The 16,110-nt window shown below is 35.6% G+C and overlaps 1 protein-coding gene across 1 annotated transcript in view; it reads left to right on the plus strand.

The window, feature by feature from the left end:
* si:dkey-82f1.1 (DENN domain-containing protein 2A) overlaps positions 1-2,614 on the plus strand; it is a 49,799-nt gene extending 47,185 nt beyond the window's left edge. Inside the window, exons 19-20 of the mRNA XM_007231573.4 lie at positions 704-790; positions 889-2,614. Coding sequence (XP_007231635.3) covers positions 704-790; positions 889-920 — 119 coding nt within the window. The 3' untranslated portion in view covers positions 921-2,614. The remainder of the gene's footprint in view (positions 1-703; positions 791-888) is intronic.
* Positions 2,615-16,110: the final 13,496 nt, after the last annotated feature.

The raw sequence follows: 16,110 nt of genomic DNA on the forward strand, positions 1-16,110 counted from the left end.
CTGATGCAGCATTACCGAGCAGCCAGCGCGTTTGGAGGACAGCGCAGCTCACAGACGCCCTGTGCTGCAGACATCACCGTAGGAGTGATGTGGGGAGAGAGCGCCATCTACCCACCCAGAGGGAGCAGGGCCAATAGTGCTCCCTCTGAGCGCCGGCAGCTTGATGGCAAAGCGGCATGAGCGGGGGTTCGGATACACACTATTTTAAATTTACACAATTTGGCAGTGTTAAATCAACACTGTTAGTGTTAAATTAACACTGAGAGTGTAAAGTTTAACACTAATAAGTGTTGATTTAACACTGCCAAATTTCCTGTGTACTTTTCAGAAACTATAGAGTTCAGACCGCTAAAAGAACAAATTCACAGTGATTTTGAAGTTGCACTTGTTCATTTGTCATTTTATTTTCATCCCTCTTCATTTCAGTGAGACCCATTAATTTTCACCACTATCAAAAAAAACCCTCCCGTCTGTCAAACAGCTACAAACTGTACATACTTTCAGTATGCACCATCTTTTTTTATTTTCTCATAATTTTTTCATCCCTCATTTTTCCTGCACAACAATTTTTCTAGTTATCAGTATTGTCTATATGTGTCTTTCCATAGTTTTCTTTCCTGTGTTTGAAAACAGTGTTCATAATTCTGAAGCGCACAGTACATTGATTGCACAAACTACAAATGTTTTATTTTTTATCCCACAGGGTTGTTTGAGGTGAGGGCCCAAGATTACCTGGACACCCTGCCTGGAGCCGAGAATCGAGGGGTCAACAAGTTCCTGAAAGGTCTAGGTAAGCTTTCTATTGCTGCCAGATATAATTTTAAATACACTTTTACAGTCTCTTCTGGGTTATTATAAACATCTCACAAACTAAACTTTCTCTTGCAGGTAACAAAATGAAGTTTCTATCCAAAAAGTGAAGTTTGCGTAAATGTGGCATGGATGATGTTCAAACGTCAAATGTGATGCACCAAACTGACTCCAGAATAAAGGAATGATCAGAAGAATCTGAAGAGTATGAAGAATAATAGAAACTGAGCACTCATGACAGCACTGAGACTGACGGGAGAAACCATAAGCTCAGCAAAAAAGACTTTTCATACATGATAATTCCAGCCGTTATTTAGACTGGATGTAGACCACTTTGCATACAATACACGTACATACTTACAAGCCAGAGAAGGAACATGGACTTGGAAATGTAGGTGTGGACCAAAGTTTAAATACCTTTGTACAGCTCTCTTTTTAATATTTGAAACATTATTGCTTATCAACTTTTTTATGTAAGAAATAGAATACAACTTCTTCTGAAACAGGGGGCGATAAATTAATTTATATTCTTTTTAGAAAAATACCTTTTTTATCTTTTCTTCTGTTTTCTTTTTAACTGAAACAAAGCAAACAAAAAAGCGTGAAGTTGGACTATTTATCATAGTATATTCCAGACGTGAGATTGTTTTGGGTTTATATGTAAAGCACTGCTGTCACTGAGCAGTCCTGTTGGGGGTGTGAATGGAAAAGGAACAGTAAAAAAAAATAAGAATGAAAACGTGGATAGCTGGAATCTGGAAATGGACAGATTGGTGGATGAAGTTCAGCAGCAGTGCACCTGTCCTGGGAATTCTGCACAGATGTCTGTAAAATATTGGACCAAATTACACAATGGACATGATTGACATGTTCACTTTTTTTTTTCACAGACCACTAAATTTGCCTTGAACTTGATTGTGAGAAACGTTCTGGTCTTCTGTCCAAAATGTATCATGGCTGTGATTTGACTTGTCTAAAAACATATATACTTATCATTGTGACTAGTTGCTGTAGGTAAACCAGTCATGTTGATGTGACCTTCCAGCCCCCCAACTGTGCCACTGGGGGTCACTACAGAGAAGACTTTGCTTTTTTCCTGTGAAGGGTTTAAGTTGATAGTAAAGGTGCCGCAAAAAGTTCTTTAAACAGTGTTACACAAGACTTGTAGTTCTCTAAATAACTATTTCAAATTGTTTAAGAACATTAACATCAAATTACATATTTAGGTTTTAAAAGGTTCTTCCCAAAAACAAATAACTCATGCATGGGTCAAATGATGAACAGTGTTTTAGAAAAAACACCAAAACCAAAATACAACTTGTTACAGAAGACACATGACTTTAGAGTTCTATAAATATTCCCAAACAAGCATGCTGAATGTTTGCAAATGCAAAGATCAGCTATAATAATAAACTAATGGCCAGTAAAGTAAATTATTTCATTAATATAAGTCATTATTTTTGTGATTCTGGCACCTGCCACTGATCTCAATATATTAGGCAAGTAAACAGTCAGTTGTTGTTATGGTCTATTCAAGCTGTTTTGATAGCATCAGGAGTATTTCCATAATAATTGGCAATTGATTTTATTGTTATGGCTGATCAGTGTGTTCCCCATTCCATTAGAGAACCCCCCCCCCCCCCAAAAAAAAAACAATTAAATGCAAGGCATTAATACAAACAATGGGTTAACTTTTCTATTCTTGTTTTTAGTGTATGACAAGGGCAGTTTCATAGCTGTTACACATTTTGTCATGAAGAACAGTTTGTTTAAAAGTGTATTAAATAAAGTGATTTTAACAGAACACTGTAGCTCACTGTAATGATGTGATAGTAACTGGGAGTAAAGCATTTGACTTGTGATTTTTTTTTTTTTTTTAAGTGTTGAATATTAGATATTACATAGTATTCTAGTTGTGCAATATAATTACAGGAAAAGCAAAATACAAGTCAAAATAAAAAAAATATCCAACACATTTCTATTGGCCTGTTGATAATGGAATCCTGAGACAATGTAAATTAATCCCGGATTTACATTATGTCGAAAAATGGAGGTAAAAGGTGTTTATGCAAGGTATAAAATAATAAGAGTCTAAATAAAGCACTGCATGTCCATGTGAATGACTTTTTAAATGACGTTCATCTACAGTAAATCTTTAAATGCATCTACTTATATTGCAAAAATGCCTAATGCATATTTTAACAAATGAAGGACTTGACAATGAAGTTATGTTAATCCTGGGAAAGCATGTTCAATGGAAAAAATATATACAAAGCAAAATTTACTGTTGTTCAGTTAACACTGTGGGTGTTAAAATAAAACACTTGCATTTTTAATGGTGTTTATTAAACACTGACAAATTTACAAAACCAATATTCATCATGGAATCCTGAGACAATGTAAAGAAATCCCAGATTCAGATATATAAGCTGTTTATGCAAGGTGTAGTTAAATTGGTCAAACAATCTAAATAAAGCACTGAAAGTATACACACAATATAAATAAACTTAATGTCTTTAAAAACACTCAAACTTATTTAAAGCAAAGTCATGTAATGCCTCAAACCAACAGAGGAAGTCTAACCGCAGCAATTTACTCTACTGTAAGTCAGTGAGAGGACGAGGCCTTGGCGCTTCAGTCCGCTCTTTAGCGCCCATAGAGGCAGATATTCTCCCACATGTGTAACAGGTGAAGCACCTCGACTGCTGTTACTCTGCGAGTGTGATAGTAATGCCTGTTTGTGCTTCTTTATCATCGCCTGTCTGTAACACAGCCCTTATTTTTATGTTATGTTATTAACACATAATACAGATACAGATAACACTTAATACAGATATACAGAAAGCCTGATGAGGATGATGTTGAACTGAATGCGTTTATATACTCGGTTTAAACGTGAATATTCCGCACTTTAGCGCCATTTGAGGCGGATATTGTTCCGCATGTGCAACAAGTGAGGTCCCCTGACTGTATCTGTTGAGTGTATTCCTTATCCAGCGCCTCTCTCTCTCTCTCTCTCTCTCTCTCTCTCTCTCTCTCTCCGCCTCGCTCCTTCTTCCCTCCACTCCTCTCACTTACTCACACCCGTATTCCGGCAGGTCCGGCAAGTAGTATAATATACTCCTGTCTTGTGATTGGCTGTTAGTTCACGCTCACACGCGATAAGCCAATCAGAGCAAGAACATTGAGCCAATACGAAGGATGGAGGGCGGGGCGTGTCGCAAAACGGGCGGCAAACAAAACCACAGCACCTCCCGCCGTCCAGCCTCCGGATCATCGCCAATTCCTCACATTCCAGCCTTCAAGCAGCTCCGTCTACGGGGAGAAATACTCCGGCATTCCGCGCACATTTCCCCCGTTAAATAAGAAGGACTCCGCCGGGTTTAACCTCCCGCTCCGCCGGCCTCTCTGAGGTAAGTGAGTTTTTGCAGTGTCTGTCCTCCGTCCGGCGGCTCTTTATTAAACACACCGCATTTCACACACAACTTTCTCAGAGTCCTCAGAACCTGCAGTCAGCCCCCAGCGCGCGCGCTCCGGGGGACCGCCGCTCACAGCTGACCGCTCACCTCACTCACTATCCGCACTTCTGAAATATTTGGAATATTTTACATTTCTGAAATTGCTCTCTTCAGGAATTCCACTTAACCCCGTTTTCCCTCAATGGAGAGACTTCCTGAGAACAGGCCGGAGCTTTTTAACCCCAGTATAACTGAGCTTTATGTTAACCTGTAGATTATAGCCCTCAGTCTTTACCACACAGACCTTACTGTACAGTAGTGCTGCAATAATACAGGCATTTACTTCTCTAAACACTGAAGACATGTCAAATAACCACTGCTTTATACAGAACAACAGTCACTGTGAACAGCTACAGGTGTGTGTGAGTGTCTGTGTGTGATTGTGTGTGTGTGTGTGTGTGTGTTCCCGCACCATCACAGTTAAATAAAACAGGCCTAAATGTAAAACAGTACTATGCTGTAGATATAATGCTATTATTAACACTCTCTATGGCATGATTTCTATTTTCTTGGGGAAAAAAAATGTTTTTTTTATTTCTTCTTTGGAAACTTTTTTTTAGACCTTTTGTTTTTCTATTTTGATAAGCTGATTATTTAAATGATCACTGCTTTATCATGATAGCTCTAACAAAAGAGATCTACATAATATTGTCCAAAGGCAACAAATGGAAAAAAAAATAGTTTTACTAAGCTTACAAAAAGAATGTAAGAGCATAGCAAAATTATAATAAATATTAATAAAACATATAATAAAAAAGATAATCCATGATATGGAATGGTGTAACAAACAAAAAATGGTTTGTTGCCTGAGGGCAAAATCATGCCATAGAGGCTTAAGGTATTGTGTACATTAATAACAGTATAAGAGTAAGAGTACATCTAATCTAATCAAATTAGGTTTGGCATTGGCAACGGTGATGTGTTGGTGCGTAGGTATTGTTAGTAGTAAAACATAATATTTACAAATAAATAAATATAAAGGATAAATATACTGCAAAAGACAGTGCATAGCAAGTGAAATTATTTAATTCTGAAGAAATAAATAATTTTTTCTTTGATAAGAAATTTTGTCTTAATATACGCTATAGCATATACCTATATCTTGTCAGGTTTTTGACAATGGATTTTTGCAGCATACACATATAAACTATAATTATATTATTCTACTGTTTAAAATGTACACAGTATTAATATATAAACAATGAGCAGACAGATGTTTACATTACATATAAAGTAGGACTTTGATAAGATGTGAATGAAGATAAGCACCCTAAATACACACCCTAAATAAGTTCATAATCAAGTCTAAATATATTGCAAATACTTATATATAAGGAACAGCAACTAATAATGATACTTTATTATTATTATCATTATTATTATTATTAGTAGTAGTAGTATTAGTATTATTATTAAAGGTTTTATGTGGTACAAATGATTATTTTAGACAATAATGGCGCCTAATTTTAATGTTTGGATTGATTTGAATAATTCTCGATTAATTAGTTTACCAGTATTAGCAGGTGATCAGAAACTCATCACAGCAGCAGTTCACAGAAAGCAGTGAGTTGGTGGAGACATTGGACACACTGTTCTCCTGCTCTTTATGTCCAGCCATTAGTGATGCCAGGCGGTCAGGGCTGAGTATATTTTGGTGGAATGCAGTATGCAGTGCTGGGGAGGGGTGCCGCTGGGGCAACAGGTGGAATTAAAGCAATGGTACGCTGAAGAGAATGCCGTGCAGTCGTCACACCTGCTCAGTGTTTTACATTAGGGACAGCCAGAGGCCAGGCTGTTTGCTTTGGAGCGTATGGATTGCACTTGTCACTGGAAGAGCTTGCTGTATTGTAGTCTGTTGTTCTGTAATTAGTTTACTTGGGCTAACAACACCCCCACACAATGTATGATCAGCCTTACTTATTTGCTGGTTCTCTTAATGTAAGGGTAGATTGATAACACTTGAATTTATGTTACATTGATATATTTACTTAAGTTAGAGTTAGTAAATCTTCAATGTACACATTTAAGATATGATGTAAATATAATAACCATAATAGAAAATATGTCTCAGTATGTATGTTTTCTGATATCTGTTAAAATTGAAATGGACAAAAATATTAGTTAAAAAATACTATTAAGTATTGAGTACATTATTATTAGTGGGCAACAATACTTAGATATTAGATATTTCTTTTACAACACATAATATAATAAACGCTCAGATAAAACACACCAGTCCTGTAAGATTTTAAAAACAGTGATTCTAATTCAGATTGTGCCTTCTTACATCCAGTTAAACAGATCTGATTCTGTTCTCTCTGTAATGAAACATGCAGTTGTTGCAGTTGTTCAGTACTAATGATATTGTTGATATGCTTAGGGAAGCATGCTGTGCCCTGTATAAAAAGGGCATAGAAAGTTCTAATAGGAGAAAATGAAATATCAATAAACAAATCAATAAAGTAGAGACGAAGCAGTATGTGAATTTTGATCTGATGCAATTTTCGCTGTTTTTCTTGTACATATACATATTCAGAAGCTGATGCTGAAACAACTGTAGAAACTGGGGTCTTGGCTAACACAGTTAGGCACACCTAAGAGCTGTAATATTTGTTTATGTGGGGTTAAAATTATGTAAAATAATATACATTTAAAACAGTGGTTTGTGGTATAGGTCAGATTTAATAATTATCTATATTTTATCAGGAAGTCCTACTGAGATCAGAAAATCTAATTTACAAGAAAGACCTGCAGATTTAATCATCTGAAGTTTAAGTTAAAGTTTTTAACAGCAGGTTTTCACAGAGCAGATGTTCACTGAGATCCAGGTTCAAGCCTCAAGAGAGAGACAGAGGCAACTGTGGCAAATAAATAACTTCTTTAAAGTAAGAGGAGGAACCTTAGGAGGATAGCACAACAATAATATCATAAATGCATGTAGAGATAGAAGCTAATAGATATACAGTAATGGAAATGTTCACATTACAAGCCACATTTATTCATAATATTTTCCAAGTTTTATGTTTAGCTTGGATTTGGCTATTTTAAAGTTTCATGTTCACATTGAATTTAAGTGACCTGTATCTTATCTGTACAAGTAAATCAGTCCCTGAAATGCACTACTGGTGCTGGCTGATGACAACAGCGCTATGTGTCAGTGTATAGGCTATAAGATGCATGAAATCTGATCTGATTGTTCACATTAATGTTGCGTTCACACAAGTTAGGTATGTGTCCGATATGTGTCAGATCTGTGTCACATTCAGACCAGAACTGTACATGTGATTTGAGTTACTTTAAACTGGTAATGAAAACATTTGAAAAAAGCCTAATACCTCCATATTAACTACATTGATGTTTTCAGATTGAACCACTGAAAACAAGCGATTAATGTTAATGACATCTACATGTATAACTGGCATGTTAATATGAATGTCAGTGCAGTCATGATACAAGAAACCTTGTATTTTCATTTTTTGTTGCTTTTTACTTTTTGACATATTTCAAATGTGACAGTTGTTGTTTTACTTTACCTTCCATTAGAAAAATATAATTCAATATCAATAATCATATCAGTGTCCGAGGCCAGTGAAAGGAGTTGCCCTGCACCGCTTCTTTAGAGTGTGGGTTTGTGGATGGTCGAGGCGCGCTTCTTCAGAAGATGGTAACAAGAGTGTGACCTTTGCCATGCAGCACTAGATCACTACGCTGTACAGTCTGCACTTGGCATGTGGGTTGATTGGTTGCATCACTGTATGTGCCATCCCAAATCTAAGTGTCAGCGCACGCGTGTTCAGCCCGGCAGACCTGACAGAACCAACATGCCGGCCTGTCAGCACACACGTCCCAGTCTGTACGTGTGATTATATTGCTCCTTATTTCATTTACAGCTGGCAGATCCTTGATGAGATATGATTAAAGACTGGCCTGCAAAATCATTTACATTCGTCGTCTCATATGAATGCCGCGATTCATCCGAACACCCACAGAACGCTCATCTTGAGTAGCCAGGGTGGATCAGGATGTTTACAGGACACAAAAGAACACTGTTGTGTGTTGGGTGCTCATCTGAATATTGTAGTCTTCTTTCAGTTATTAATGTGGAAAGTCTAAAATAGCTTGTTATAGAAAATCTAATTTACTTTTTTTTACTAACAGATTTTTTTTTTTACAATAGTGGTGATAGGAGCCAGTGCTCACAATGTCTACAATGTGTTCATTGATAGCTGCCACAAAGTCAATGATCTTTCATATGCAGCCAAAAAAGGATGTAACTGTATGCAGTATATACAGTATGTTTCATGGCCATCAGTTACCCAAAATGTACTGCTCACATACAATGCATGAAGGTAAAAATATTTTAAAATGTTTTAAACGTATTTCTGATTTAATGAAAATTAATTAAAAAAAGCAAACAAGTTACACTTCTCAGTGTCATCGCATGATATCCCCATAAAGCCTTGTTAGAATGTTACATTTTTTTATAAGTGACAGTCTGGTAAGTTTGCCTTTATTTTTTTAGGATGAAAAGGTATATAAACATTGCGTCTGTCCTTAAATACACGTATTCATTAAAAAAAATCTATAAATAAGACGTATCACAGAGCATTTTGCAAAGTGATGTGTTAGCAGCTGCTGATCAAGTGAAAAAAAGAAAAAGTCAAGGAAACAGAAATGAAGTTCAGAATTGAGGCTTTGTGTGACGTAAAGCTCTGTTAACATTTTAGATGAGTAAGAGGAAATGACAGTTCGCCTGTCCTGAGCTAAAAAGTAGCAGTAATTGTTTCATGTGAAGTGTAACCTGGATGGATGTTGTACCACAACTAAATAGTTTGTCTAGTTTTAGCCAAGAGAAACTTGGTCAAAATAATCCTGCTGGGTCAAAATAATCAAACTTTTTAGTTGAAATAGTCAGCAAATGTTTACTTCATCCCAATTGCAAGTAATATAAACAACATATATGTTACATTTGTTCTCTCTTTTTTACTCACACTTTCACATATACAGACAAACAGGCCCAAAAAGAAGGAAGGAAAAATAAGGGTCTATGGTTTCCATACTTTCACTGGCTCGGAAGTGGATCGGAAGACCCTGTATGTTATATAAATGTGAAGGGGGTGTAGATAGTTGGGGGAGGGTCATTGAAAATGTCTAATTTATTTTCCTCACAGAAAATGAGCCAAGGCCAGTGAATCTTTTAAAAAAGTTTAAAAAAATAATAATTTTAGAACAATAAAACGGGTCACACAGACACGAAGACCTTATAAGTGTTAAAGAGCAAGTGATATTATATAATCACTGGTGAACTCCTATGTTCACACACTTACAGCCACTAAATCATATTATTCATAATGGTTCTGCTCTGAATTGAATGTATGATATAAAAAACACAGTTTTCAGAGTTGTCAGTTAAAAAACAAACAAACAAAAAAACAGATGAATTAATTCAGCACTGTTTTTTTTTACAGTGTAGGAAAATTAAGATTATACCTACTGGTTCTATGAGTGATTTAAATCTCTCTCTCCCTCTCTGTCTCTCTCTCTCGTGTGTGCTCTCTCTCTCTCTCTCTTTCTGTTTGTGTGTGTGCTCTGTTCAGCCTCCTTCAAAATGTCCTTCATTGAATTAATCCCAAATTAGTTTTAGCATGTGTGTAGATTGTGTGCGCTGTATGTTAGTTTCAATGAAGCCTATATATATATATATATATATATATATATATATATATATATATATATATATATATATATATATATATATATATATATATGTGTGTGTGTGTGTATGTAGCCAGCTGAAGGAGATTATGTATAGTATGAGTGCAGGAACTATGGGGCTTTGGAGAGAGAGGGGAAGAGAATATGAGCTAGGCGAATGGCTCTGCTTATGTGCTTAAGATAATTAACCCTGCTCCTTCACACTTAAACAACAACACTCTAATGGTTTACAGCAGGTTTGGCAGGTCTGGGCCACATGATGGTCTATATAAAACAAACACTCCATGCTTGTCCAGATGCATCTGCATTACCGGTGCCATTAGGCCTTAATTAGTTTCATGTTCACGTGTGTATGGTGAAAAGGATGTAATTAAAACACACTGTTACATAAACATATAAAGCAGTGAGGTACTTTTTTTTTATTATCAGTCTGCTTGTGTGCACTGCTTGTGTGTCAGACCCCACATGATAGTTAAGTAGTTTTAAAGCTCTTCATACCACAGCCAGTTGTTTTTCCAGCTCTGCTTTTTGTGACTATTGAAAATTATTATCATTAGTTTATCCAACATAGACAATAGATGCATAGATGACATTACCTGACTACCTGAAATATGTGAAGCTAGCTGTGCATGTGTGCTTTTGTGTTGGTGAAATAAATATGTACAGCATGTGTATATAAAAAAAAGGTTGTGTATTCGCAAGAACCTGCAATACAATGCGTATTATGATACAGGGGTAACAATTCAATATATTGTGATGCACAAATTCACTTTTTATTACAAATAGTGTAATTAGTCTTGTTTAATTTAATGATATTTATTATAATTTATGGTTATACAAAAAACAATTATTCTTATATCTCAGAAAGCTTACTTTAGAAAGGTTTGGTTAGGAGTTTAGGAATTTTGCTAAATAGGCCCAATCGTGGAAGCATGTTGAGCCTGGTTATCACATCCTTGTAATTAATGACCCTGTTTAAACCTCTATACTTTATGTGAAATGTGTCTGGATGTATCTTTCTAAGGTTAGTCAGACAGAAATCTGATTGCTGTGTGGGATGAAATATGCAAAACTCCTGAAGTAGTTTGAGGTTTGAGATATTAGCATTAGCATTTTAATGTGGTTAAAAACATGTACCAAAAGGAACTTTTACCTGAACTACGGCTGCATTTGGTGGTGTAGTGAGAAGCACTTCTGCCACACAGCAAGAATGCCTGGGTTCTATTCCCAGCTGGGATTACCGGGATCTTTCTGTATGCAGTTTGCACATTCTCTCTGTGTCTGCATGGGTTTCCTCCCACAGTCTAAATGTGCCGATCAGGTGAATTGGAGGTGTTTGAAATTGTCCCTTAGTGTGGGTAATTGTGTCTGTGTGTCTTTCCTGTGATGTATTGGTGGCCTGTCCAGCTCCTCTGTGACCCAGAATGGATTAAGTGGTTGAAAATAATGACGATGACAACAACAACCACTGAATTTTGTAGATTCAAACATGTAGATGGTGTTGTTTTTGGCGGGAAATGGCAATAGTCTCACTTTCTAGACAGTCCTAACTAATTAGTCTGACAATGACTGTGAGGCACAAAGGGTTTTCTGCTACTGAATAGAAGCATTGTATAGAGTTTGTCCGTGTGTGTGTGTGTGTGTGTGCTTTCACGGTTGTGGCATGTGTTGTAAAGCTGTGCATTGGTGCTGTTAAGTGTGATGGGTACTCTGTAAAACGTTTAATGTAGATTTTAGAGTAAGCTAATGGCAAAGAAAGTTATACAGTAAACGTGGAAAAATGATTACAGCATTTTAATACATAATAAGAATAGTATTTTACTGTAAATGAATTACAGAGTATTACAACTTTTTTAGAGTACGTTTTTAAAGTAGATATTTTAAAGGTCTGAGTTATTTATTGCTAATGAGTTACTGTGAAAAATATAGCTAGCCCTTCTGTAAATAATTTCTCTGTAAATGAACAGTAAAATACTGGCAGCAGTTTTACTGTATTGCAGTTCTCAGCCAGCTTAAAATTACACTTTGCTGTAAAAAAAAAAAAGGGTAAGTTGCTCTTACAGCCTACAACATAGTGGTCAATTAGCCAACCATTATATAAAATATACCTGAAGACACAAAGGAAGGTAGTCCCAGTAGGCAAGAGTTGACACTGATAGTGAGTTAGGGGTTGGGGTACACCATTATGCAAATCAATGAACAGGGGCTAACAGGAAAGGTCCAACAGTTGTGTAACATACTACGAAATGTTCAATTTAGTGAGTACAAAGTGTTGCTTCAATTTTATTGAGAAGATTTTGTTTGTTACTTTTAGGAAGCTTTATGTGGTAGCCTTTATGTGGTTTTGCCTGCTGTCTAGTCTCAACAACACAGCAGTAAATTCCTGGGTCTTCAATCTATTCACAAATGTTACGTTAAATGTACAGGTGGCAGCTGTTTCCATAGGGTATCCCAAGATGCATTGCGTTTTATAGTTTTACAGTGAAACACTATTTACTGTAGGATTTTACTGAGAAAAATACAGCAACAGGTTACAGTGAATATAAACAGGTATTTTATGTTTTTTTGCTGTTCAGGATCTAACTATAAGTTTACGTAACATCTTAGTACCTGGAGGCTCATAATGCTGTGCACTGAGGTTTGCTCTTATAGTCCTCAGTGCTGTACGTTGTAGCAAGTAATGAAAGTGCTCTTAAGTAGGGAATGTTTAATTAAGTAAGCTAGGAAGCCAAGATGCTTGTTATTCCAAAATATATATATATATATAAAAGCCTTATTTATTTATTTAGAGTGTTGGTATTGTTTGTGTGTGTATGTTTTAGTAGTAATATCTGTAGTATCTGAAGAAAACAAAATAAACATATTCTTGAAATCATGTTAACATTAATGAAATGTGAGAAATCTTTCATTCACTGAATGATAAAGTAGGAGGTTTCCCCCTAAGGATTAGACTGGAGCTAGTCTGTGCAGCATTAGATGCTGATGTTGTTTTGATAAGAGTGAAAATTTACAATGATGCATGTATGGCTGTGGTAACACACAGTAAAGAAATTAATGGTAAAGTGTTGTGCAGTGTTGTGCATGTCACAGGTGTACCAGGAATATGTCCTAGAAATTATTACACTAATGATAATAACTCTCCAGATGATCACAATAGTGTGTGTATGACTGCACTTTTTCACCATATCTGCAAAATGCAGAAGAATCTGGGAACTCAAACACACCAGAGAGTTCTGACAGAGGAGCTTTGGGCATAGGCGTAACAACAGGTTATTATTGTGTAGATGCTCTATGTCAAACTACTAGAAAGAAACTAGACTAAGGAATCAGTGCAGAGAATGGAGGCTCTTTTGGCTTGATGCATCATTGTTTATTCAAAAAATGCTTTTTTCTATTACTGTTTCTCACATTTTGGTGATATTCTAGAAGTTCCATCTTGTCCTAGCTTAAAAACCTTTTTTCCATTCAGGATTTTTGCATTCTCAAAATCACAAAAACTTGTTGGATGGAAAACAATCGTGGGAGGTTATTATTCAGTATTTATAACTGCTAGTTAATGAGAATCGTAGTGGTTTTGTGTGATTTAATATGTGTGCTGTTTATTATGTGTAACTGTCTTTTACATATAAAAATGTTGATTCCAAATGTTCATTGTTAAGTTGCAGCACTACACAAAGGGAAGAAGGGTAATGGGTTCACTCACACAGTTTACACTCACTTCAGCCAGCATCTCCAAAAGTGCCCAAACACAACAGATTACACACTTTCTCACTAAATAGCAGCACTTTCCACATTAAAGGGCAATCTTCTGGACATTTGAACAGCATTTACACTATATCACAAAAGTGAATACACCCCTCACATTTCTGCAGATATTTAAGTATATATTCTAATGGGACAGCACTGACAAAATGACACAATGAAAAGTAGTCTGTGTGAATAAATTTTCACTGTTAAATAAACTGCACACACACACTACTTTTCCATTGTATAAAAGTATCATTTTGTCAGTGTTGTCCCTTGAAAAGATATACTTAAATATCTGCAGAAATATGAGGGGTGTACTTTCTTGTGTTATACACTGTAAATCACACGTTCAGCTGTGTCTGTCAATTTAAACGATAGAGAAAGCTAGAAAGAGGTGCCGTACCCACAGCAGGAAGATGGCGTGAATGGTTGAAATAATCGTTGACTAATCAACAAATCTGAAAAACAATGGCCAGATTAGTCGACTACCATAATAATAATTAGTTGCAGCATTAGAACATATTAGGGGTGGGCGATATGGCTGTAAAATAATATCACGATATTTCAGGGTATTTTTGCGATAACGATATACTTGGCGATATAGGAAAACAGAAATCATTTGTTAATTTCAGGAATATAGTATAATAGTTTAACAGTTTAATCATAATGTGGCAAAATAAATAATATAGCATAAAATAATATAATGCAGCAAAAAATATTGCAGACTATTTAGTGCATGCATATAAACTGCAAACTAAAACAATTAAACAATACATTCACTTAAGGCTTCACAGTAAATAATAGACTACTTTTGAGACAGAACATCCCTATTATCACAATATGGATTTTTAATATCATGATATTTCTGTGTCATGATATATTGTATACTATATAATATTGCCCACCCCTAGAACATATATTAGAACATTACTGAGCAGAACACTCTTGCTTGTTTAAACTCAAAGAAACATGCATGATGTATTCAAACACAGCCTTTATAATGAGGATGACTCAGAATAGAAGGTCACGTTTCTTAACCAATAGATAACAACTGATAATCCTTTCAGTCAGTAAAGAACTGCTAGCTTAATTAAAACTAATGTTACATTTTTGGTCATATTAAATGAGTTTGGTCAGTTTCAGTGATCCAGACCTTAGTCAACAGTCAGCAGTGTGGTTGTGTGTCTGTGGAGGGCCTGTTGTTGCAGTGTTGTTGTGATTCCAGATTAAGACTGTAAGGAAGCCGGTGTATTGAGGGCTCAGAGGAAAGAGAGCAGCTGAATCACACAGACATGACGTACTGTACACTCACTCACTCACCCTCCTTTTCCCGTACACCAACACTCTCTCACACACACCCACCCACCCGCTCATCCTCCCAACCACAGTTTTCTCAAAGCCTTATGTTAGTTTCTTACACAGACTCCACACACACACACACCTCACTGATTCCTGACCTTTCAGTGACCTTTGTAGTCTGTGTGTCTGTGAGAGAGAGAGGGAGTGTTTAATAGTATTACAAGAGGTGCTATGTAAGTATGTTAATCAGAACAACAGTGGAAATCTGTACAGCTCACACTGCGATGACACACACCACAGGCTTCTTGTGGTTTCCTGATATTACACTATATTATACACACTAATATTATTATTATTAATGTAGACAGAGCTTGATCATGTACCAGTAAGATTGACTTACCACAAGAATAGTCAACAGTACCACTTCCTTACTTATAAGGAACTCATGCTTTCCCCACACACAGCACATAAAACATGTTGTCTGGCTTTAGTGATATTGTGAATTAGTTTCTTATAAAAGTGTTAATATACTTTACTATGTTTTACAAAATAAATGTGTAATCTGAAGGTAAATTTGTGTTTGTATGTAAAAATGATCAAAATCGTTTAAACTCCTAGTCTCTATCCACCTTCAGACAGCCTGCTACTGTTATAATTGATTTTATTTATTTATTTATGTATTATGATTTTTTGAGTTGTATTGGGTCTTATTTAATTTAATTTAGTTAACTTTTATTGATGTTAACTATTGCTTACTATTTTTACTTATTTATGTACTTAGTTTTATTTATTCATCTGTAATTGCATTCTTATTTTTTTATTATTACCTATGATTTTTTTACCTATGATTTTACGATTCCTACTAAATTCTTATTTTTTATCTTATTTGTTTTATATTGTATTTTTAAGTATTATTTTTAAATATCTTATATATCTTAGTAAAATGCTGAGTCTTTATATTTATTTATTTATACTTTTTCTATGACACTCCTTTCCTTATGTCTTGGCTCGGCTACATAAA

This window comes from Astyanax mexicanus, chromosome 2 (assembly GCF_023375975.1).
Source record: "Astyanax mexicanus isolate ESR-SI-001 chromosome 2, AstMex3_surface, whole genome shotgun sequence".
Lineage (NCBI taxonomy): Eukaryota > Metazoa > Chordata > Actinopteri > Characiformes > Acestrorhamphidae > Astyanax > Astyanax mexicanus.